Source organism: Dermacentor andersoni, chromosome 4 (genome assembly GCF_023375885.2).
Source record: "Dermacentor andersoni chromosome 4, qqDerAnde1_hic_scaffold, whole genome shotgun sequence".
Classification (NCBI taxonomy): Eukaryota; Metazoa; Arthropoda; class Arachnida; order Ixodida; family Ixodidae; genus Dermacentor; species Dermacentor andersoni.
In genome coordinates this window covers 196,162,349-196,188,644 of record NC_092817.1, presented here as the reverse complement: position 1 = coordinate 196,188,644, position 26,296 = coordinate 196,162,349, and the positions used below count along the sequence as shown (strand labels likewise).

Below are 26,296 nucleotides of genomic sequence, written 5' to 3'. Positions count from 1 at the left end.
GTTTAGTCGCCGATCAGTCTCAAATTCAACGAGATGAATTAATTTTTTCTCATTCAAGTTTGGTCCTTTTGATTGTCCAATGATTCGGAAAATTTTGCGGCCCCCTCTGTGCAAAAAAAATTCATCGGCGACTGCACTTATTTACATAAAAGGCGGAGGTTCAATGAAACGAGTTTAATATAACGAAAGTTCAATATAACTAAGAAAATTGCCGACTTTACTGACTTTGTTATGGGAATTGTGCTATAAGACGGTGGCACCTCCACATGGGGCAGCGCCAAGGCATCTGCCTTGAATGTTGTTGCACCCGATGCAAAGCGAAGCAATGTGCGCTGAAATCGCAGCTTCAAAAAAGCGCTAGCGTGTGTGAGCACATGTAAACTTAAGCGGAGAAATGTGATTTGCTGCTGACGACTGCACCGTGACTAACATCGGCACGTCCGTTCACGTCGCTACCACCGCGCTTTGTTGCACCCCTTCTAGGTGCCGTGCGTTTTCATCGTTATAGTATTGAGGCTTAACTGTATTTTATTTCAGGATGCACGTGAACCATTTTCTTGTCAATGAAACAAATCTGAGGCATTGTATTACCAAGCAAGACTGTTCTATGAGCATGGCATGCAAATTCAAAAGTGAATGAGTAATTTTTTAGGACATTTAGCACAGGTATGAAATGCATGTTGCTTAGAAAGGAGGCTCGATATAGGCTTTTGTTTCAATGTAGTATGCCTTGCGAGAATGCTGTTCGAATGGATGTCTGAGGGTGCAAAAAAGTAATCCCATGCCTTCATTAATTCATGGCAGTACAGTTGCTCAGGTGAACGAGGAAGGTGGCTGTTTAGAGGGCTGAATGGCCCAACGACGACGATCAAACCCCTTGGCCTACAAGCACTTCTCAACTATCCTGTAGAAGGGATGATGATGGATGTGGCTAGCATTGCCACAGCAGTATTCATTTTGGATATTCCCTATGGACTGTGTTGCATCAATGCCTTTGTTTTTATCACACCCTTCACAGGAGAACATGCATGTCAAAAGTGTGTAGCTCTTCCAGCGTTGAGGATGGCTGCCAAGCTGGGTTTCGCAGAACTAGAGAGGAGACCGAAAAAAACTTCCTCGTGTCCGTTTCCTGGAAATGATCCAGGAAATACCAGGAGGAACACAAGTATTTGTGAGGAGACCAAATTCAAACAGAATTATATATTTATAGAAAAAGTATCTTAATCTTCTATGCCAATGAGCCTGATTAAGGAATATGCCATACACTCTGGCAACAAGTCGTTGCAAAATGTACAAAGTTCATGAGCACATCGTTAAACGAATATAGAATGCCTTGAGAAATCCAGCCAGCCATAGTAAAAGGTTCGTCTCAAGCACACTGTAGCTAACAGGAAAAGGTTTGCCTTCTGTAGGTTAAGCTCAATGAATTCATGCATAACTAAGATGGAATGGGCCACTGCCTCCATTGTGATTATGCACGAAGACATAAACTGCCAAGGCCCTTGTAAGAGGCTTCTTCACTCGCCTCTAATCCTCAAGGCAATTGGTGCACTTCTTAAAAAATCGAGTGCTATTTGATTTCAGAACCAAACTAGGCAACCGCAGAAGTGGAGGCTGGTGAGCACTACAGAAGCAATGAATGTAATCGCAAAGAGGTCTATGCACGTGGCTGGCTACGGCTTCAGCCTATCTGAACACTGTGGTCCCGGTGTTTCCGGCTCCTTTCAAAGGCCCTGCACCTAATGCTTCCTCTGGCAGTGCTATGTCTTAACTCCGTCAGTAGAGTTTTTTGCCTTTGATAGAGCATGATCTCACTATGGATTTTTGTTGGGTCGTCGGGAAATGCTTCTAAACCAGGTGCCGCTGTGTGGCTTGTAGATCATATGTCGAAACTGAAACTCTTTAGGTTCCTCTACTTCCCATGTGATTAGAGCCAATCACCAAGGGTGCATTTAGGAGTTGAGAAAAATTTGTAGAAGCATTCTGATATGTGTTTTTGTGTTTGTAAATGTCAATGAGCATTTAAATTGCCTCAAGATGCGAGCTCCCTGGAGGAAATGAAAGATGAAAGGGTCAGAATTGTTTATGCATTCCATGTCTTCGCCTTTACATGTTTTGCAATAGTACTGAGGTTTGGGCTAGTCAGCACATTTTTATAACAGATGCAATGGCTTGGAATAAACGAGGATGTAAAAACACAGAATGTACACCATAAATGGCTGTGCTGCTTGCAGTGATGCATTCTATGCATTTTGACGGCACATGGAACAAGGGACACGTGTCTCTGTGTACTCGTTTGTTCCTTGCCATTGCATCGACTATAAATTATGCATTTTGATGTGTCCACGCATTTGTGTACATCAGTGAGTTTTTCAATAGTTCCAAGCCATGAACCACCGTAAACAAAAAAGAGTATATGCTGCTTGAAGGCATGCCAACCCAAACCTTTGACATGGAAAACTGCTTGTTCATTACCACAAGCTATGCCTTCGTGTCCCAATATTGAGAACCAGTCTTAGGAAGACTGTCAAGATAACACTTGAACTATGCTGCCCAATTGAGATGAAGGGTGGCACAAGTATAGAACAAAATTCAGTTCTCGTGACTGCTGCAAATGGGTCACGTTTGGCTACCCGTATGGCCTGAAGCAGGCAGGCTTGGTGCTGCCATTTCTGATCATGACATATATTTCCATGACATTTCTATACCGGAAATCTGCAGAAGGCTTAACCATAAACTGCTTCTGTGGTAAAGAACAAAGGCACTGATACTGGGTGCTGTGAAAGCTGTTTATAAGTATAGCTTTCTTTGGTGTTTGCTAGCAATACTGTTCTAGTTTAGCAACTGTTTGGAAGTACAGATGACAGAATGTAGTTGGACATGTTTGCAGCAAGAAGCGCCTCACTCAACGTAAACTTATGGTACTCCAACACTGCAGACATCTCCAAAGTTTAGTCTATATATCGCACACGCCACTTAGTCAACCGAACTTCTCTTGTGTGAAGTGTTTCTCAAAGTGCTTCTTTGCACATGTAAATGATGCAGTCTCACTGCACTGCTGTCTCATCACTGCATATCGATCCTGCTCGGCACCATTTTTACCAGCAGCAGTGCACATACGTTCCAAGCCATTCTTTGTAACATTATGCGTATTGCCACTGTGTGTGTTTACGAGCCAAGCTACCATGCGCTCACATTCTAAACCAAGCTTTGCATGTATCGAACATGTTCCTGCTTGGCTCATCGCTTCACCGAACCCTGTCTCTTCATCTGCACTTGCTACATGCTTCGGCTGCATTTTGTTTGGGTTCGAGCTCGCGCCTACTCTTGGCGTAAAATCCCCCTGGTTGGCCCAGGCCGCCTTAGTTTGCGCTGTATGTCAGACAGGCCCATCGTGCAAGATGGCAGCCAGTAGCTGTAAAGTTGGGGAAAGAGGGAAAGAAAGCTTTGCTTTAAGAATGAAAACTTGTAAAGTGAAATCTCTTGACTCCTCCGAACTTCCTTCCCCACTCTGCGCAGAGATACCAAGACGTGCCCATGTTCCTCCGCTGTATGGAGGTGCTGCTCATTGCGGCCTTCGTGGCTCTGTACGTTGTGGCCAGGGTGCTTGGCCCGACTCCCATCTTCAGCCCGTACAGCATCAAGGTGGTGCTGTGTGCCGCACTGCTTGGGTTCTACTACCGGCAGATTGTCATATACCTGCCCATATCACCCACCCTAGGCCCGCTGCTCTACAAAGTGCGCCTCATGGTGCGTGTATACCTTCCTCACTTTTTTTTTTTGTTATACCATGCGGACCTTTCACATTGCCTGTGTCCAGAAAGGATGTGTGTGTGAGAATATTTTGCTCTGCAAAGCAGTAAAGCCTTTGGGCAATCTAACAGGGTCACTGATTGGGCAAGTTGGGGACTCAAGTGTACAGCGCAATGGTTAGCAGAGAGCACGTAAGAGTTGGGTTGAAGATTAATATGCAGGAGACAAAGATAATGATGAATAGATTGGCAAGGGAACAAGAGTTCAGGATTGCCAGTCAGCCTCTAGAGTCTGTGAAGGAGTACGTTTACCTAGGTCAATTACTCACAGGGGACCCTGATCATGAGAAGGAAATTCACAGCAGGATAAGAATGGCTTGGAGTGCATACGGCAGACATTGTCAGATCCTGCCTGGAAGCTTATCATTATCACTGAAAAGAAAGGTGTACAATCAATGCATTCTACCAGTGCTAACATATGGTGCAGTAACTTGTAGATTTACCAAGCAGCTAGAAAACAAGTTACCACGCAAAGAGCAATGGAACGAAGAATGTTAGGCGTAACATTAAGAGACAGGAAGAGAACGGTGTGGATCAGAGAGCAAAGGGGGATAACCAATAGCCTAATTGACATTAAGAGAAAGAAATGGAGCTGGGCAGGCCATATAATGTGAAGGTTAGATAACCGGTGGAGCATTAGGGTTACAGAACGGGTGCCAAGAGAAGGGAAGCGCAGTCGAGGATGGTAGAAGACTAAATACGTGGGGTGATGAAATTAGGAAATTCGTAGGCACGTGCTACTTGATATCGGATGGCGCAGGACAGGGGTAATTGGAGATTGCAGGGAGAGGCCTTCGTCCTGCAGTGGACATAAAATAGGCTGCTGCTGCTGACGATGATTGTACATTTAGGCCTATCTCTTTCAGGGTTGATGACGTAAATATATGGCACTGTGAACAACTCCAAAATGGTCGATACTGTATATTTATGGCGCCGTCCGTACGTTTAAAATGCGTGCCGATTTCTAACATTTTCTTGCCTGGCATGTGCTGCCATTATGTGGGAATACAGGGAATTTTTTTCTCGTGCCCCCACCCCCCTCCCCCCACTCTCTCTCTCTCCCTCTCTGTTTTCGTTGCATGGTTTGTTTGCTCCGGCGCGCCTACTACCACTCGCGCATTGGTGTGTGCGTGTGCATGCATTGGCTAGTTTCGGTTTTGTTCCACGGACGGTTTCAGCTTCTTGCGCTCGCAAAACTGATAGCTATCTTGTTACTAAACGCTCAAAGGGTGACCGCCTGTTACTCGCTCATTTATTGCTAACAGGATGCTGCCGTGCATGCATTTTCTATTTTTGGAGCCTTGCAAAAAGTAATTGCCTCTGGTTGGCAATAAGATGAAGGATTAGTGGAAGTTTGTCACACGTTTTGCTTTTCTGACGGGCGCACAACCACACAGTTTTCTTGAGTGCATTCACCTACGCAGTTCGGTTATGCTAGGGACGTGCGTGCCGGTTGCTCTGCAGCGAGTCGAGCGGTGATTCCTCCGATGCGGACTACTGCCCAAGTGCCGGGCCGGAATCAGATTCATTGGTTGTGAGCCCGTCAGATGAGGAGTTACTTACCAGCTTGGACTTAGAATCTGAAGAAGGAGCAACATCTCAAAAGCGTGCGCTGCGTGACAAAGCCAACTGAGTCAAAGGTGACTTTTCTCCTTCCTTGTTTACATTTGACGCCACATGTTCTGGGCAGGTGTCCAGCTCTACATTGCACCCAGGCACAAGAGAAGTCGACTACTTGAAGCTATTTTTTGATGAAGGTCTAGTCTCACAGATCATGACTGAAACAGACAAACATGCGAAACAGAAGGTTCACGAGCGTAGTCTGCCCAGAAAGTCGTGACTTGGGTCGCGGCAGGAGGTGGACGTCACAGAACCTTAGTGCTTTCTAGCGGTTTCGCTATTAATGGGCCTGGTGCGAAAAAATACTCTCAGGGAATACTGGTCTAAACATAGGGTGTTGTAAACTCTGTTTTCCCAGTCAGTCTTTCCCGCCAACCACTTTTGCCTATTGATGCGAGTGCTGCACTTCAGTTCGATCACAAATGGAAAAGACTGCTGAAGCGCAATCAGATCGGTGATAGAAACAATACAAGAAACATTTGCCACACTTTTTGCTCCTTTTCAAGAGTTGTGCATACACGAGTCTGAGGCCTTAGATAGGACGCCTTGCTTTTCAACAGTATATTCCTTTTAAGAGGCATCGGTTTGGCGTAAAGCTGTTTGTGCTTTGCAACGTCAACACAGGCGACATATTGCAGTTTATCATGTTCACCAGAGTTACTACACATGTGACCATATCTAAAGAGCTGCGATTTACCCGGTCTGTTGTGGTGGAGCTGCCTGGAGGCTTTCTCGGGAGGGGACATTCCCTCATCATCATCATCATCATAATCAGCCTGGTTACGCCCACTGCAGGGCAAAGGCCTCTCCTATACTTCTTCAACTACCCCGGTCATGTACTAATTGTGGCCATGTCGTCCCTGCAAACTTCCCTTCCCTTGGAATCCAGTCCGTAACCCTTAATGACCATCGGTTATCTTCCCTCCTCATTACATGTCCTGCCCAAGCCCATTTCTTTTTCCCGATTTCAACTAAGATGTCATTAACTCGCGTTTGTTGCCTCACCCTATCTGCTCTTTTCTTATCCCTTAACGTTACACCTATCATTCTTCATTCCATAGCTCGTTGCGTCGTCCTCAATTTAAGTAGAACCCTTTTTGTAAGCCTCCAGGTTTCTGCCCCGTATGTGAGTACTGGTAGGACACAGCTGTTATACACTTTTCCCTTGAGGGATAATGACAACCCACTGTTCACGATCTGAGAATGCCTGCCAAACGCACCCCAGCCCATCCTTATTCTTTTAATTATTTCAGTCTCATGATCCGGATCTGCGGTCACTACCTGTCCTAAGCAGATGTATTCCCTTACCACTTCCAGTGCCTCACCACCTATTGTAAATTGCTGTTCTCTTCCGAGACCATTAAACATTACTTTAGTTTTCTGCAGATTAATTTTTAGACCCACCCTTCTGCTTTGCCTCTCCAGATCACTGAGCATGCATTGCAATTGGTCCCCCGAGTTTCTAAGCAAGGCAATGTCATCAGCGAATCGCAAGTTACTAAGGTATTCTCTATTAACTCTTATCCCCAATTCTTCCCAATTCAGGTCTCTGAATACGTCCTGTAAACACGCTGTGAATAGCATCGGAGAGATCGTATCTTCCTGCCTGACGCCTTTCTTTATTGGGATTTTGTTGCTTTCTTTATGGAGGACTACGGTGGCTGTGGAGCCGCTATAGATATCTTTCAGTATTTTTATGTACGGCTCATCTACACCCTGATTCCGTAATGCCTCCATGACTGCTGATGTTTCGACAGAATCAAACGCGTTCTCGTAATCAATGAAAGCTATATATAACGGTTGGACATTCCCTGTTCATTGATAATTGGTATACCAGCCCAGCACTGTTCGAGTTTCTCCACAGCAGGCAGACAAGTGCTTCTGGTATGGTGCGAATGAATAGGAAGGGTCTTCCGAAGTGTGCAAAGAAACTTCAACAAGGTGAAATTGATAGCTTTCACACGAACACCATGCTGGCCCTGAAGTGACATGATAGAAGAGATGTGCACATGCTGTCCACAATGCATGGAGCGGAGGTTGCCGAAACGGAGAAGGTTGACTGCAGTGCGTGTTAGAGTACAGCAAAAAAATGTGACTGGTAGACAATGACAATGAAGTGGAATAAGAAATGTGTTTTTTGGCTAGCTTGACATGTCGCTGCTCAGTGAATTTATTCTCTTTTGTGAAAACACCAGCTCGACAACAAAATATGCCGAGTTCGAACGGCTAATAGTGAGCCAATTCATTGAGGAACATCACTTTGAGAAAAGCTAGCAGGGAAGGCCAGCTGGAGAAAATCCTCTGAGGCTGACAGCGTGACACTTCATTCAGAAGTTGCCTCCCATTCCTGCTCAGGGAAGCAGTACCCAGAGGAGATGTCATATCTGCGCCAACACCACTCGGCAGCAAAAACATTGCAAAGACACAAGGTACATGTGTGTTGAGTGCAACAAAGCGCTCTGTGTGGAGCCATGCTTCAAGGACTATACGACACGCTGAAGAAATATTAGTGTAAGAGCAGGAACATTTGAGACTTGTGAAATATTCTCGTGTGTGCATTTTTCTAAACCTTTGAACTATGTGCATAACAATGCATCAAATTATTAATTAATTCTTATAAGCTTATTTCCTATTTTTATTGTTGTTATTCATGAATAAACAGTGCATATATACCAATTGATGCAAAATATTTTTCTCACTTTAAATCACTTTCATGGGCAGGTTAAATGATGTAAATATGATTTGGCATGTAGAGTACAAAAATTGGACGTGATATCTGCAAAGTATTTAGGGTCATGGTATAAGTAGCATAGTAATAATTGCTAATGCAAGGCCACTCGAAGCACATTCATTCGCAGCACGGCTTTTTCAGCATAGCAGCGATTCTTACCATTCCTCTTACAAAGATTTCGCTATCTTATGTGCCAGTCAATGAAGTGCTGTAGTCACTGGCATAATCAAGCCACTGTTTCGTTCATTGTTGTCATCATTGTACTGCAGTCATCGGTGCTACGCTGTCGTCGTCTTGCTACTTGGTGCAAGAATCGCCCGTCTGCCATTTTTAGGTAAAAACATTTTACAGATGGCGCAAGAAGCTGTGAAGGTATTAGCCAATATTTTGTAGTTATACAGTGCCAGGGAAAAGTTGTTATCCTTCTTTTGAAAATAAAGGAGTTCAGCTTCTCTCTTTTCAAACAAAGGGCTGCTCAATGTTTTCAGAACTGACATTAGGTAGAAGCAGCAAAGTATGCCGCCTATTGGGTGACTGATGGGGGTAGTTTGTTGGATGACACTTCCATTTTAGCGCAGAATAGGACAGGCAACGATGTAACCCAGCAGGCTACAGGCACTACCAACTCAAGCGAATGTTTTGCTTTGGTGGGGATTGTTGGCATGTGGTTTTTGAGCACGAGATTGTCAGCAAATGGAAAAGGAGATGAGAAAAAATGCGGAGAAAGCCAGACAAACTAGGGCGCTGCACTTACGACTGACTTTATTTTCAAAAATATTATCCCCAACGCACCAAATGATGCATGCATAACAACACAGTCAAGCCACTTTTGAGTTATCAGGACTGTGTTACACAGAGCCATGCACGTCTATCCAAGAAGAGGCACTCATTGCTTGTCATGAACAAGGACTGCTTTTATGATACGGTTCTAATATTTCCCTTCCCAGTTGGCTATTAGCCTTCCCAGTGATCGAGGTGCTTTTAAAATGCGGGGATACAACTGTACTGCTTACTGTGCAATGGCAGTTTGCCACCCGTGCCTGTATGCAAACTAACACACGCAAACTATCATTTACACAATGTCCCGATTGCCCTATATACTCATTGCCGCTTATGGCCATGAATTATACTTGGGCACAGAAGTTGCGCGTGTAAGCGCACCCCCTCAGATTTGCCAAGGATGACCAGGAAGCAGAGAAAGAAAACAAAAGAAAAAACTGCAAGTGGTGTGGTTAAACAGTGTGGATACGATACGCAGAAATAATGACAGGAGTGTGCCCTGTGTCATCTTTGCATTGTTTATGGACTTGTAGCACTAATCTGTCCGAGCATATTCCTTCCTGAAAAAAAAAAAAAATGAAGGAGTGGGCCTTAGGATTGATAAATGAGGCATCACTACAGGGCGCCGGCTCCATTGTGAAAAATGGATCAGCTGGGAGAAAAGAGAGAAGGAAACAATGCACTCCTTGTATTGTCTTCGTCAATTATTAGGGCCCTTTAAACATTCTTTTGGGAGAATAATAACTGAAAGATTCCTCAGATTTCCTGAAGAGGTACTTCAGAGCCCCTTGAAGAATGTCTACTACATATGAACGGGTTGCCTTATGTATTGTCCTTGTCAACAGGGGTAGCATGCTAGGTGTATGGCCAGGCAAACGTCTGTGTCATCTATAAAAGGTTGTCTTCTTTGCTTTGACAATGGTTAACAGGCCTGTTACGAGAGGAAAGAAAGTATCATTGTGGTTTGAAAGTCTTTTTGGTTCAGGTAAAACTGCATTAAACCGTGTAGCTACTCTGATCGAATGCGCATGCTGTCTAACGGTGGTCAGTGTGTTGCAATATAACGTAAAATTCCAAGCAAGCCAACCCCCCCCCCCCTTCCCCTATGGTTAAAGAATTTAAGAAAGTTTTCGTGGGGGGGGCACCTCTGCATGGTCGCAGACCAAAATGCAAGGGCTGTCCACCCCGGTTTCAGCAGCCAGCGAGCTAGGCCTATACCGTCTCCCAGCGATCGCAGTCTCGCCTGGCTTGCTCGTTCACTTCTGTTGTTTGGCGTCGATAAAATAAAGCTTATTGCAATTTAAGCATGACATAATTGTCTACACGTTGTGCTGACCAGCATAGCCACTTTATTGCCGTCTGCTGTGGTCGTGTCGCAAGCCCCACTGGTCTCCGATTCGACGGCCCTGCAAACTAGGCCTGCCAACTCCTAGTCATCAGCGGACGTCAATGGAGCCGACACCGCGGACATGGCCTTGCGGAAACGCGTCTCCACTGCTCACATTGTCGTGTTCATATCGGCATCTTTTGTTTAAAATGAGAGAGCTGTGCAAACATGTTTGTTTTCTTTTTATTTATGAAGCCATTTCGAGTGTCCATGTAGGGGGTGCTGGTTCTGGGTGGAGCTATGCACTGTTCGCTTACTCGTACATGTGTCCTGAATCGTTGTATATGGCAAGTTGGACTCTGGCATGTCATACGAGAGATCACATGCAAAATCACATCATGTGTTTCCCGCTTAATTTGCACAATTTCTTGTGTGACATGTGACACTTCGCACATTTGACTGAAATGCCGACTGACGAAGGCTATGGCTATGCAGATACCTGGCTATGGTGAGCTATATCGGGCCTTGGCAGAAGTGCAACTAAACAATAAATTTCTTTCTCACTGAATTGCGTTATGTTATGCAACTTAATAGACAATTTCATTAAAAAATGACAATATCTGTAGCCAAGCGGTCCAGTGAAAATGCACGAAGTGGTGAAAAAGGTGAAGAAGGGGACGGAGTGCTTGCACGGGCAGGGGTGTTTGCTTGGAATGTTACGGTATTGTGTTTGTTTTGTCCCAGGGGACTGCAAGTGTTGCAAGTGTATCCTCTAGCTCTGCATGTTCTTGTCACTTAGTAGCGCATTCTAATTAAACATGCAAAACCAACTGTATCTCTTTCGACTACAAGTGAATTCTTGTCATCATCGCCACTACTAGTACCACCACCAACATTGATGCTGCCTAGTTGTGCAGTTTTCCCGAAAATTTAGTTTAAAGGTTGGGGGGGGGGCACACTTCTCACGCATGCGCGTGAGCAAATGATTTCTGCTAGCCCAACAGAGCTCACCACTCATGATGCCAGGACGGGAGCAGCAAGGGGCTCTTGTACAGCAACTCTTGCGAAGCTTTCTTTGAACAATGCATACTAAGAGCTTATTGCTTCAATGAGCTACTGCACTTGGCTTATCTACTGGGGTAAAGGTATTAGCAGCAGCACAAACTTCTTGATGCAATCTCTTTGTTATAGTTATTCCACCATAAATAGCTGTGCTGTGCAAAAGGGTTTGCAATTCATTGTAGTTGAATGCATTGATACTGCTAGCTATTTTTTTATCACAATGAATTTCTTTTAATATAGATAATTTTTTTAACATTGACTTTGCCCTATACTAAATGCAGAAGAGATGCAAAGGTTACGGGCTTGATGGCATCTGCCTCCACCGCTTTTCAAAGACCATGCTCATAATCATCCATCCATCCGCTCATCCAACTGCCTGTCCATCCGTCCATCGTCGATGTGTGTCTCGTCCGATAACACCACTACATAAAGAAAAAAAGCAGCTCTGAGTTTCTTTACTGACGTAGTGTTATTTGCTTATTTTAAAATTATTTCTCTTCTCATTCGAATTGAACTCTCACCTGCGTGACAGGAGATTCACCGAAATCTGAAGTAACCACTTCTTCTACATGTTGAACGTACTATTGCACTCAATACAAGCTGTAACATGTGAGCCATGGCTGCAGCGATGCTCTCTCTCTCTCTTTCGAGAGAGAGAAACAACCTCATGTAGTTGCCTGCAGAACGACACCATGACTAAATGGCGCCGTGACGCGGGCCGTGACGTCTTCTCAGCGGGTGGTCTCTACTCAACTCCAGCGTGTGTTACTCCCGCGGTCGGTTGCCCTGAGGGGCAACGTTCCGTCGGTTTCGCTCGGCCTTTGTCTTTCAAGAGCTGCCGAGACCTGCTGGACGGCCCAGGTTTGGCTTTCGTGGTAATAGCATTCCGCCGCAGCCGCGAGTCGCGGTGGAATCGTTGTACTTGTCGAAGCTTCGTCGGGGAACTTGGTGCAATCCCATAGGATGTGCGTCAGGGTGGCCCTCTCCCTCTGGCACACGCGGCACACATCACTCACATATAATTTCGGGTATAGATGAGTCATTAACACTGGGGTGGGTAAGAAACCAGTTTGCAATTGTCTGAACAGCACCGCCTCCGCTCGGCTCAGCCCCGGGTGCGGAGGTGGGAAAGTCCTTCGAGCCAGGCGGTCGAACTGTGTAAGTTCGTTGAACGTCGTCATGCGGTCCTTGGCACTACACCACGTTGGACGGTCGGTTGCAGCGGCGCGGTTGGTTAGCGCTCGCGCCACTGCGTGTGCCGTCTCGTTGTGCTTATTGTGCTTCTCCGACGCATCGTTGCCCGCGTGCGCCGGGAACCACTTGATTCTAACATACCGATTCTCTCGTTGCAGGTCAGCCGAGCACAAAACGCGCACAGCCTCACCACACACTTTGCCCTTTGCATAACTCCACACTGCCCTTCGCGAATCACACAACACCGTCTGGCACCCGGGGTCGGCAATGGCCAGGGCAATGGCCACCTCCTCCGCCTGACATGCCTCACGGACCCGTAAGCTCGCCGCTGCCCTCGTCGCGCCGGACGACGCCTCGATGACGGCAGCTACGAACGCTGCGCAGTCTCCCTGTTATTCTGCTGCATCCACAAACCTTGCGTGCTCGTCCTTGGCTTGAAAGTCGATGAGGGCCTTGGCTCTCGCCGCTCTTCTTTCCTTGTTAAACTCCGGGTTCATGTTTCTCGGGATGAGGTCTACCCGAATCCGGCGCCGGGTCTCGTCCGGGACAGAAACGTCACTACTCGACTTTTTCGCCCCGGGCATGAAGCCCAAGTATTGAAGTATGCACCTGCCGGCTTCGGTCATAGAGAGCCGCTCCAGCTGGGTGGTCCGTTGCGCTTCCGCAATTTTCTCGAGGGTATTGTGTACCCCCAGGCTCAGGAGCTCGTTGGTGTTCGTACACTCGAATAGTCCAAGCGCCGCATTGTAAGCTCGGTGTATCAGGGCATTGATGTTATTCTTTTCACACTTCATCCAGTTGTGGAAGGCTGCAACGTAGGTGACGTGGCTGATTACGAAGGACTGCACAAGCCGAATCAAGCTTTCCTCCTTCATCCCGGCCTTGCGGTTGGCGACCCGTCTGATGAGACGTATTGCGTTGGTAATCTTGGCTATAAGGCGGGAAATGGTCTCGCCGTTACCCCGTCGCTTGTCTATAATCATGCCGAGCACCCGGATTTTGTCGACCTCCGGGATCACTTGGCCATTCCTCATCACGATCTTGATGGCCTCGTAATCCCTCACTTCGCTCTTGTTACGGCTGACATACTTTGGTGGTAACACCAGCAGTTCTGACATGCTCGGTGAGCAGATCAAACCGGAACCGTTCAGCTGGTCTTCAATCGTGTCAACGGCTTCTTGCAGCGTGCTCTCAATGTGACCATCGCTGCCTCCCGGAACCCACAGCGTGATGTCATCGGCGTAGATGGTCTGCCGGACGCCCTCGACGCGAGAGAGTCGCTTGGCCACCCCGATCATAACGAGGTTGAATAACAACGGCGAGATGACCGAGCCCTGGGGGGTCCCGACACTGCCGAGCTTCTTCTCTTGGAGCCGTAGATCGCCGGCGCAGAGCTCGGTAGTCCGCCCCGTCAGAAAGTCCTTGATGTAATTGTACGTTCTTGCGCCCATGTTGAGTCTGGACACCTGGGCTAGGATCGCAGAGTGCCTCACCTTGTCGAAGGCGCTCTGCAGGTCCAGCCCCAGAATGGCCTTGTTGTCTTTCGTTAGGGTGTCATCGTCAATGATATCTTTCTTCAACAGAATCATCGCGTCTTGAGTGCCGAGGGAATGCCGAAACCCGATGATCGTGGTGGGGTATAGTCCCGACTCCTCCAGGTAATCCTGCCACTACACATGAGGACGTGCTCCAACACCTTGCCCACGCAGGACGTGAGCGAGATGGGCCAGAGGTTGTCCGTATTCGGCGGCTTGCCCGGTTTGGCGATGAGGATGGTCTTGGCAGTCTTCCACTGCTGGGGCAGTGACCCCGCCCTCCAGCACTTGTTGTAATAACCGGTGCGGTTTTCGATGGCCACATCGCTGAGGTTCTTGAGTGCTCTGTTCGAGATGTGATCCGGGCCAGTCGCCGACTTGCTGTTTAGTTTGTGCAGGGCCGCTCGCACCTCCTCGACGCTCATGTCACGGTCGAGCTTCTCGTTGGCTTGACCGCCGTACTTGGGATGCCTTTCCGTGGGTGTAACCGGAAGGTACTTGCTGTCTATGCGTCTGATTACTTCGGTTTCCCCGTTTTCCTTGACTGCTCTGTGAATGATCTTTGCGAGGCGGTCATGTTGGTGGGATTTTGTTTTAGTCTTGTCGAGCAGATGGCGCATCAAGTTCCAGGTTTTGCCGCAATGCATCTGCCCATCTGCAGCGTTACAGATTTTGTTCCACTGTTGCGTGCAGAGCAGCAGACAATGGACTTCGATGGCGCAATTCAGCTCCGCCACCTTCTTCCTTAGGCGCCGATTTAGTCATTGCTTCTTCCACCTGTTTAGGATAGATTGCTTTGCTTCGAATAAGTGCGCGAGGCGGCTGTCAACCTTGTCGACCTGCTCATCTGTTTGAGTGTTGCGATTTGAGCAATGCGCAGCCCCCCTGTTTTATATTGTCTGCTTGCTTCACGGAGTGATAATACACTGGCCCACCAAGCAGTTATCGCTCAACCATGCGTTAAAAAAAAAGAGGAACAATAATAGTTATGAAGCTAGGGCAGCGTGTGCCATGATGAAGCACACTGCTCTAAGGGCTAAGGACTTATGGGCTGCTCTGCGGTTCACTGTATTATCGCTATGCAAGGAAAGCAGACAATGTAAAGCACGGGGTTACGCGCATTTCCGGAATGGCAGAACCTTCTGCACTTTTTCTCGAGAGCATAGCTGTGGCCACGGCTCGCATGTTGCTTCTCATATTCGAGCGCGATAGTACTTCCAGAGGTGAATATCTTCAGGCCACATCAAAGAGGATAATAGGAGCTGTACAATGCACACAGGATGTTCACAATATTTTTTTTTCCACGACAGATATAGCACGCTTCTGTATGTTCCACGAAAATGAAATGCAGCAGAATGCAAGATTGCTCCTGTATACCAAGAACTCCAGGTGGTCTAAATTTATCCAGAGCCTTCCATTACGACGTCCCTTGTAGACCTTGGGCTGCTTCAGGACGTTTAGATAAATCAACCAGTCAGGTCAATCAATATGAATGGCACTTCACGTTTTGTTGTTGATGTTCTACGCACCAGAATAGACTAAACGTTTGCTCGTGCACATTTTGTGAGCTCTCTTAGTGATGCTCGTATTCCTGCCATGGCCGGTTTTCGTGCAGGTGGCCGAGGACTTTGTGAACTTCATGCGCATGGCGCTGCTGGTGATCATCAGTGGCGGCATTGTGGCGCATGCCCTGCTCTACCCGGACTACCCGTTCAACCTGGAGCTGCTCAGAAGAACCTTTCACCGCGCATGGTTCTCCCTCTTTCTCACGCCCATCTCTGACCTCGAAGGTAAGCAGACATTTGTAGCTGATGGCACTGACACAGAGCAAAATGTGTGCTATGATGATATGATGGAAGCAGCAGTTGTGGACGGCAAAAAACTAGGAGGGGCGATGAACTTAGGAAATTCGCAGGCGCAAGTTGGAATCAGCACAGGACAGGGGTAATTGGAGATCGCAGGGAGAGGCCTTCGTCCTGCAATGGACATAAATCGGCTGATGATGATGATAGTTATGGTATCCAGATTCTTGCGCACATGTTTCTTTGTGGTAGAAGCAGAATGTTATAAAATAGATCTGCATGGGTTGTTCAGTTTGAGAGAAACTCTCCAGGGTATTCTCCACATAATGCAATGCCAGAATTTCTCAGCTTTGATGAGATTCTTGAGAATTTCGGTTCATTTTCCATCATATGAATGCAGTTCAATTCAGTGCAATTCACTTCAGTGCAATTTCTGAATTTCATACATGAGAAATGCAGGGAGCAAGGAGAAAAGCTTGCTGAACAACGGCTTGACAGGGTTCTTATACCTCTACAGGCCACTAGCAACACAATGGTGGTAGCTAAAAGCAGTTATAAACATTTAGGAAAACATGTAAACCTTGGGTAACAAGACAGACAAAAGATAATCACTTATGAAATACTAGAGAAATGTGAACGCTAGAGAATATAAGTAGTGAAGTATGAAAAGATTGGCACATTTCTCAAGATCAATACAAATCAGCCAAAGCACATAGCATAGTAATAAGTATGTACATAACTGCTTAAGGAATAAACAGTAAGATTAGTTTGCCTCATGTTATTTACATATGCACAAAAATGTAATGTGTTGGAGAAAAAAACAAGAGATCTATCAGAACAGTTCAAGTGTTGAAGTAAAGGTGCTCCGCAGGGCCTCAGTGATGGTGTCCGTTTTGCAAATGAGCCTCAAAAATGTAAGAATATTGTGCTGGAGTGAACGAGAAGGAGCGTGCATCTGAGAATACAGTTACTTTGGGCATGGCTCAGTTTCTGAGATGATCTGACACGTGTGCGCCTGTGCACTTTATTATATTGGGGATCACAGTCGTGTCCATTTATAATTTGTATGACAGTCCAGCAGTGAAGGGGGTGGGGATCAGGTCACAGACAAAGCATCTTATCACGGCTGCTGGGCACTTAACTCCATGTCAGCTCAAAAATGAAGCCTTTTAAAATGAAAGTCAAGTTTTCCAAAAGTAAGTTTTCTTTTTTTTTTTTTTGTAATCCAGGATACGCTGTTGAAGTAGTGTTGATGAAGTAATGCAAAAAAAAGAAAAGAGACAGTGCATGCTTATTCATGATCATTGTGTTGAGATTAAATAAACATGATACAGTAGACTTCCAATAATTCAACTCTGGTTAATTCAATTTTTCATTTAAATAAATCCCGACCAAACGTCCCAGCCAGCACCTATACATTTCTATGGGACCAAAGTTTTGTTATTTCGATCCTGAAATTAGCCTTCACCGGATAATTCGAACTTGGCTGCTCATCACACCCGTGCGTGCTGACAACGGTAACCGCATTGGTGACATAGGTAGTGGCAGTTCTGTCTTGGCAGTATGGTTAGGGTACAAGAACACATCAACAACATGTCCTCCCCCTTCGAAAATGCATATTTCGAGCCTGCCGCAGGAAGGTATTAAAGCTGTAGCAGTAGCTCACAATGAAATATTGAGGTGTTCACCCTATTGTATCGCGTGGCTTTTCTTTTTCCAAGAAAATTCACCGGAAAATTGCTTGGGCAAGGAAATCCGACACAAGACCAAAACCTTTTGCAGCCTATTGTCAGAGATAGCCTAGCCAGTGCCATCGCCATTGCCGTCAGAAGATGGCCACGATGGATGGTGACACCAACAAAACAAGTTCTCACATAGCATGACGGCGACGAAGCGCTGCTTTTGGTCTGCTGATTATGAAAGTGCATTCAAATGATAACTTATTTTACATGCTAAACTAGTGGCAACAAACTGTGCGCCATATATTTTCATGGCATTCTGGAGAATTGCATGCGTTGCAGGACAATCTAGCGAAGTGGTTTGTCTAGGTGTGGGTCATCATCTCACTTGTGATTGTTGCGGAGTCCTTTGATAAATGTAGAATATCACAAACATGGTATGGACCATATAAATGTTGTGCTTCTTTATAGACAGTGATAAAGTGCTGTCTGAAAGTGTTGACAAGGGACATCAGGTAAATAAATTTCCTGTCTGTGAAGGTAAATTTCACTGGTTTTGTCATTTATTTATTACGAGAATCGGAGGCATGCTACGTTTTTCTTGTTAAAAGATTTGGTGCATGTTCGATTTCTACTTCGTTTACGTGGGAGTTCTAATGTAAATTTTTATGTCAGTTTTGTACTTCAAACTCATAAAAAGTGGGTGTGCATTTTGTTCGGGGACATGTTTGAGTGAGGGCAAATACTGCCAAATGAATCAGCTGTGTGTTTTGGCGTTTTTCCTGCCTCTTGTTTAATTAGACAAATTTTGAAGTCCCATCAAGGTCGAATTAACGGAAGTCAACTGTATTGCAAGTGATAAAATACCTAAACCTTACGAAGTTTCAGGCCATCCTGCTCTGGTGTTCAAGCTTAATTTGCCAACAACAACAAAACATGATCAACGGAAAATTTTTGAGAGTCCTTATGGGTTTCCAGGCTCTGAAGAATGAAACAACCTTCATTGGTTTTACAGTTTCATTCATAAGACAGAATCATAAACGATTTTAGACTGAACAGAATGCCAGGATTTCACTAAATTTTGATCTGGGCTTCTTGGTTCATTTTGAGGCAATAGACAGGGAAATCCTGCACCATTCCTAGTTTGCAGTCATGCTGAAAGTAGCTTAGGGTGAGTTTTGCCTGAAAGCAGCTGTTCAGTGTGCTCTTTGAGCACTGACACTGCAACTTGTTCATTCTTGAATTTCTGATCCAAAGTAATAGTAGTACAAGTATAGCACGAGTCTTATTCTGAAATAATTCAGTGAAACATGATTGCACTGAACTTATATTATTTTCTATATACTGTGAACCACTTCTGTGGTCTAAGCAGGAGGGACCTTCAGTCATACAAAAGAGAACAACAAGAACAAAAGACAACCAAACGTTCAAAAGAAATGTAGAAAGTAAATAACATACCCTTGGACAGTATATTTACCATCTGCTAACATGTCACTCCAGTTTGTGCACAAAATAATTAGCATCAAAGATACTTGCAGGTATTTCATGCCACTCAGACACAGTTTTAAGAAAGAAACTGTACTTAAATGCATTTGTCATAGTAAAGATTGTCATCAGTGCTCTATTATAAGTACGGCGATATTCCTAGTTTTGTGAGGCTTTACATGGGCTGGAATGGTAAGTTTACTATTACCGGTAAGACAGTTATGCAAAAACACTAGGCGGCTAAATTTTCTGCGAGACTCCAGCGAAGGAACACAAGTGTCGATGCATTAATGAAGTGAGCGAGTCATGTTTGCGGTAATTATTGAAAATATACCACATTGCCTTTCACTGAACACGGTCGAGTTGTGTAATGTTGCCTACATTGCGTGGGTCCCCCACAAATGCGGCGTATTCAAGCTTTTCCCAAACATAAGTGCTGTATGCGAGAAATTTAACATAAGCTGGTGCATTTTAAAGTTTTTTCCGAAGAAACCATATCGTTTTTAGTGCTGTTGAACAAATAGTGGATATGTGTTTAGACCAGATAAGTTTGCTGTTTAAAGTGATGCCAAGGTACTTGTAATGATCCACCTCGAGCTCTAGTATGTCGCAGTTTTTTCAGTGTTCAATTCCATATTCCAGCATGTCCACCAATCATCAATACGCTGCAAGTTTTTTTGTAGCGTGTTGTGGTCATATTGTGAAGTGATTTGTTCAAAACCACACAATCATCCGTGAACAGTGGGATGGATACACCACTATGAATGACATGGGTAAATCATTCACATAAATTAGAAACAGCTAGTAGCAGTCCCAGCACGCTTCCTTGCGGTATGCCAGGCATTATGGGCAGCGCGCCTGAATCACAATGCTTAATCTGAACAAACTGCTCCCCCTCTGTTCACTGGCAGCCAGGCTGCTGTCTGGTTACTTTGCCATGCAATAAAGGCATGCCATTCTTCGGTCTGACTTCATGGATGCTGCGTATATCAACTACGACATCATTTGTAGTCTTCACTAAGTTTAAATCTCTAATGAAGGTGTGACATGTGAATCCTGCACCTATATTAGCAATTTAAACCACACATTTCTCGGTGCTGCCATGATATCATTGTGCCTTTGCATATTAAGTTGCATTCTTGCATAATTATCCAAAACGTTCTTTAGATTTGACGTCACTAAAAGGAGACCTTCAGAGTTGTTACGTAAAGGAAAAGGAGCAACAGCAATCTTGGTACTTTCGTTACCAACAGCACTGCAGGCATACTGACCTTTGTGACTCAGATACTGTGCAACCTTTCAAAAGTTTAGCCCATTTTGAGAAAAGTGATGGTACTTTTTGTTTATTGTTTCCAGGGGATTCACGCTGCTTTCGGCTGAGAGCCGTTGCCAATCGCTCAGCAGAGGAATGCCGAATCAGCGAGTGTGAGTAAATACAGCCATGTTGATAAGTGCACTGCCTGATCCCTTTTATTGTGTTGTTCTTGAATAATGAAAGCAGCAACATTTGGCCATACATATGTACTATATGTTACAAAAAGAATGCCTTTAACCCTTTGCGGCCATGTATCGTGTTGCACTTGACACGTGAAAATATTCGTTCCTGTCCTATGTCTGGTAGCCCCTGACATGCGTTTGGCTCGTATTCGCCAGTTATTTTGGTTGGCAGCACCAGCTTTCGAGAACTTTTTCGATAAGTGCACTTCGCAATGTCTCCAGATGAGGGCCGCACTTTCTTTTCCTTCCTTCCTGCTCAAATAGATTTTCGTGCAATTTGTGGCGTGAAGCGCCGACAGGATGGCAGCGATTTTTGCCTGTGCGATTTATGGACGATTTATGGAAGTTCACGTAAGTTCATCCTGTGAGTCAGACGATCATTTGGATTAATATATTTTGTCTTCAGATAGTTAGTAAACGTCCTTGGAGGAGAGCACTTTAGAAGGCAGTGACTTTGGGGACCCTACAAAACCGCAATGCAAATCCTGGCCTTCACCCAGGAGAGTTCTCTGAGCACTACCACACAGGGCTCAAGTACTGTTGGGAGCCTCAGGAATGAGTAAATTTTCTCAATTAAATCACCTAGCATCCGTTCATTCACCTGAGTGCCTTATTCTGCCTGGTGTCTAAATGCATGAAATGGCTCCCGACTAGAATGACCACAAATTAGCTAATTGCACATGACTGCAAAGGGTTAAAGCAGCTGGGATCATGAAATGGCTCCCAACTAGAATGCCACAAATGAGGTAATTGCACATGACTTCAAAGGGTTAAAACATCTGTGATCATGAAATGACTCCCGACTAGAATGACCACAAATTAAGTAATTGCACATGACTGCAAAGGCTTAAAGCACCTATGGTCATGTAAAAGTACACTGTGGGAAGGGCAAAGTTATGTTGCCAGCATTCTGTATAAGTTCATTCTGTGGTTTATATGAGACACGCGGACCAACCCACAGTGTAAACCCTCGTCCAACTTTCGATTACTGTGTAAAAGCTCAAGACAATACATCTTTTATTTGTGGTCGCTGTATTAGTCAAATCAGATATAATTTTTTTGCCTTTGCTTGAAACTAATGAAGCCTGTTGTGGTGAAGAGGTGCTTTTACAGTTATAGCTGCTATTCTCTCTTCCTAGCACCCTTAATTGAATCTTGTTATATCATGTACCTGCCTATAGCCAAGATGTAGTGAAGGGAAACACTGCTCTTGATTTATTTGCTATAACCACAATGGCACTAACTGGCGTTCTGGGGAAACAAGAAGAAAAATGATGCGCCAACGGACGGCAGAATAAATGACTGGCCAGCGATGACAGAGTAAACAATGATCACCATCAGGATTGCATAATCATTTTGGCCTTTGCAATGCTTTTAATGTGCACAGGCTGCCATGATTAACAAGATTAATAATAGGGTGATATGGAGTACAGAGAAGACATGCCGAAGCTCATGGCAACAAAGTCACGCCACTTGGAGACAGAGAAGGGTGGGCAGAAAAAAATTTGCCATAGGTAAGGTGTTTTGGCGAGCTCGTCCTGAACTAGCCAGGAAGAACCTGGAGTGGGTTGTTCTTTTTTTCTCTTTTTTGAAAGTGCCAATCAGGAGATAGTGCATTTGCAGAATTTTTCAAAAAAGAGAAGTGATTGTTATTCGCTAGTAATCAAGTAGCAAGTTCGTTCCGAGGACTTAGTTTTTTGCAGTTTTGGAGATGAGTGGTTTCCAAGTAAGGATGAGTGCCTTTGCTCACACAGTAGCCTTCATATTTATGCTAGTTTCGATGTGGTTCGCAGCAGATGAGTTAACGAACTATGAATCAATGCTGTCTGGGTTTCTTTAACTTTCTTGCAGCGCATGCTTAGTTGTACTATACGCATCAGAAATTGTGTGGCTGTTGTCTGATGAATGCTTTCGAAAGAAAATAGTTCAAGGAAATATTCTACATTAGTGTTCAAGCAGCATGTGAGAGCTCCACAAAATTGTTGCAGACACTGACTACACCTGCAGCAACCCGGGGTTGTGGCCTTACATCTTTGTTATACAATTCCTCGTTCTTCTCAAGTTGGTCTTGTTGACACTTCTCTACGCTCTCTTCAGGTGAGATTATTTCTCTGGGTAGCTAGTGACTGATGCACGAACCCCAGTGCTTCTTGCATACATTGTTCCTTGAGTAGCCCTAAGGCTGGAGCCAATGCCTGTTTTATGCGGGATCCGTTTTGTCCAATGTATGGCCAATGTAGACCCAAGTGGTGGACTATTATTTGCTCAGCTTTGTGTGTTCCTAGCTTGAGTTCTCATAGTTCAATGTGAACGTTGTTACCATGGCAGATTTGAACCAAACGACTGGCAACATACTGTTTTCACTGAGATGCTGCTGTAGCCACGCTTTCAAAAATGTCCAAAGTTAGTAGTCAAGAATTAAGGGAACTAGTTTGTTTGATATTTAGACATGTAACCACTGCATACACCCAACAGATGTGAAGCCCAGCAAATCACACAAAATATTAAGTTCTTTTACTTGCTTTACTCTCTAACGATTGTAGAGGTGGGTTAAATTTGTGTCTGTCTCTTAAGTTCATGATAATGTTGAAAGAAATGAAAGTGAAATAGTACACAACTTGCCAAGGATGAAAGCTGACAGTGCAGGCATGATGTGACACTTCTGCGGTTAGGTGTTGATCATGGCAGAAGCTCAGCACGGGTATAGGGTCTCCGCTGCCTGTTAGACTTACACTGTGGAGAGGTGGGCGTCACTTGTGGTCCTCAGCCAGTCAGACTGCAGAGCTGTACTATGCTTGCTAACTTACGTCTCACTACACATAGCCACAGGAGTAGCCCTAGTTGGCAGGGAGATTTAAGAAGCTCATTGGGTGCCCTTCAATTTTCGTTGTTGATGAAGGTGGAGTGGTTCTCTTGTACTGCTATCTTTCATAACATAAACTTGTTAAAGAGGGTGGCCAGACACAGGTGCGCCCTCTAGCTGTTGGCCACATAAAAAGAAGCTCACACTGTGACCGCCGTGGCAAGAGAAGCCTGTAGCAAGCAGAAAGCTTAATCAGTACAATTCATTCATTAGTGAGGCTTGTGTTAGTAGAAAATACATTCTGGGAAAAAAATATTGTCTTTCATGAAAACAGCTTATTTTGAGAAGGCATCAAAAATTAACTAATAACTGTTCGTTATTGTAGTCTAGCCGTCAAACATGCAACAATCTATGATTGGGATATGTAATTAGAAGATTGGATTTCTGGTTGCCACCTGAATGTGCCTCTAGCAATAAGACTGAATTGCCAGCTATGAAAAAGATAAAAGGAAAAATAATTGCGACTCAGCGTCAGTCCACAAGAAACTTGGCATGCATGGTGGATAATTTTGGAAAGCTAGAACAACACTCTGCATAATCTTGAGAGTTTATCGTAAGCATGACTTTCTAACATGCCATTGACCTTTACATACTTGCAGCTTCGCCTACAGTTCCCATTTTGCCTTTTTTTCATAGTGTGGCAGCTTGCGAGCATTACGTTGTCGAATGACTTTGATAGTTATGACTGTCGAACTTATATGAATATATGAATTTGAAATATGAATGAATTGAGGAACACAATCACATACACAGGATGATGCATTAACTAACAACTGTTTTATCCACTTTCAGAAGGCAAAATATATAGACCATATGTATACAAAAAGCAAGTAACAAACAAAAACAAAGAAAATAAATAAAATGATCTGAAACGCGCATGCTCCATTACAACCAGTGCTGCTTGTCGGTCTTGGCGAAATATTTTTCTGGTCTCTCAGAACTACAGAAAGAATGCTTTTGGGTGTGCCAAATGCACTTGACAGCATGCTGAAAGTATCAGTTATCTCCTACTTGCCTCTCTTATTTTAGCATGCCAACGCTGTAGCCTATTCAAACAACGCTGTACAGCTGTATCTATTCCAATATGAAGCAAGATATTTAGATGAATGAAGTAGGGGTCCACATCCTCTGTGTGTGATCGTGTTCCATGGTTTGTGTCCTGTTAGAACCACGCAGTGTAATTGCACATTCATGATCAAGGACCAGCTAGCCTGCATGCAACTGTTCATTGTAACTGAGATGGTAACTGGAAAAAATTTCGGAACTGCGTTGCTCTTTAATTATGACCCATAAAAACAAGGAAACATACAAAATAAGTGAAGAGAACCCTCGATCGCTCAGCACTCTTCGTCATGCAACATGCACAGCCACACGGCGCAGAAGATCGAGTCGGCGTCCGACGACATCTGGAAGTTCCAGCGGTACAAGCTGGTTGTGGACTTCATGAACCGGCTGTGCCTGCCACCCCCGTTCAACGTGTTCAGCTACATCATCGCTCTCCTGCAGTTCCTCTGGCGTCTGCTCACCTGCCACTTCTGCCGAACCACGCACCAGCTGGTGAGTGGGCCTGTGCAAGCACAAAGCTTTTTCACAATGCGGTAGACACCTCTGTTCTGGTGGTTTGCACTGCTTGGAGGATTATTTATGGATCACGCTATGGGACACTGTTGCCTTACACTCACTTCAGGTAAGCATAAATGCATTTACACTTTTGAAAATACTTCACAAACATAAGAAATGCACATAGCTTCAATTGATGCATGAGCTGACTACTGCTTTGTTTTAGATAATTAAGATACATGCATTTGTATAAGGGGAAAAAGTACAAAAGAAGTAAAACAAAGTTCTTTCAGAAACAGGAAATTGACAGGCATATCCCTGATGCACATAGAGAACATCACAGATCACATTTAGCATACTGAATAAAATAAAGCAATATGAAGTAGTTATTAGCTTGCTCTGTGCTGTAGCTGCTACTATGTCGTTTTTATGTCTACGGCTCCTTTTGGAATCCTGGCATGTCCAGAAGACGCCAGGTAACATCAAACTGTTCGTCAGGAGCACTTACCACTATTTACGTTTGAGGTCTACGAAAAGTGTCTGCATGCCTATAAAAGCGCCAACAATGCATATAAGCACTGCTACACCTAACACCATCTCACCCATGAAGAAAAAGCCAGCCACGCTCCGAAACGTCAGGTTTTTAAAATAAATTTTGGTTGCAGTTTTCCTTCTCTTTAATTCAATTGTCCCTAACCAGGCCTATATCTGCCAAATGTTTAACTTTGGCTCTAGTCGTTACTATGTCTTTTGTGTCTGTTAAGTAGTTTGTGCGTGTAGCAGAAATGAACAGTAACTAACTAGCCCTTTTCATCGCTTTGGAAATGCATGTAATTTTGCTGCCACCTGTGCAACTTCTGCGCATCCTGCCTGCATTATCTGTATTCTGGAGCGTCAAGCATTACACGGGATGCAGATGAGGACTTTACCCTTGCCACTCTTGTTGCAGGATGGCCATGCTGAGCTGGCTAAGTCACAACTGCGGCTTTCTGAGAAGGACTACAACTACTGGAAACACCTGGCATCGCAGTACAGCCAAAGGCAAAGCGAGGAACGTGACCTTGAGGAGAAGAAGAAGAAGCAGCTTGAAAGGTCTCTGCACTCAACAGTAATATCTATACTGATACATATACAGTAGAATCTCGTTGATAAGTTCCCCTTACGTATTTCTTCCCGGTATACACATTCGCAATCGAGATCTGAAAAAAAAATGACCCAATAGAGTTACACTCATTTTTTACCATTTCATACGTTCTTGGAAAACATGATTTTTCAACACCGACATTCAGTAAAACACGTTGTGGGGCTAGTTGGTGCATAGCGTTCAAAAGGTGAAGCGCCAATAGTGA

The 26,296-nt window shown here is 44.7% G+C and overlaps 1 protein-coding gene across 1 annotated transcript in view; it reads left to right on the top strand.

Annotated features, from left to right (window-relative positions):
- LOC126530532 (transient receptor potential cation channel subfamily M member-like 2) overlaps positions 1 to 26,296 on the top strand; it is a 214,013-nt gene that overhangs the window by 151,408 nt on the left and 36,309 nt on the right. Inside the window, exons 15-20 of the mRNA XM_050177803.2 lie at positions 3,520 to 3,750; positions 15,677 to 15,851; positions 20,384 to 20,452; positions 22,513 to 22,621; positions 24,755 to 24,944; positions 25,897 to 26,039. Coding sequence (XP_050033760.1) covers positions 3,520 to 3,750; positions 15,677 to 15,851; positions 20,384 to 20,452; positions 22,513 to 22,621; positions 24,755 to 24,944; positions 25,897 to 26,039 — 917 coding nt within the window. The remainder of the gene's footprint in view (positions 1 to 3,519; positions 3,751 to 15,676; positions 15,852 to 20,383; positions 20,453 to 22,512; positions 22,622 to 24,754; positions 24,945 to 25,896; positions 26,040 to 26,296) is intronic.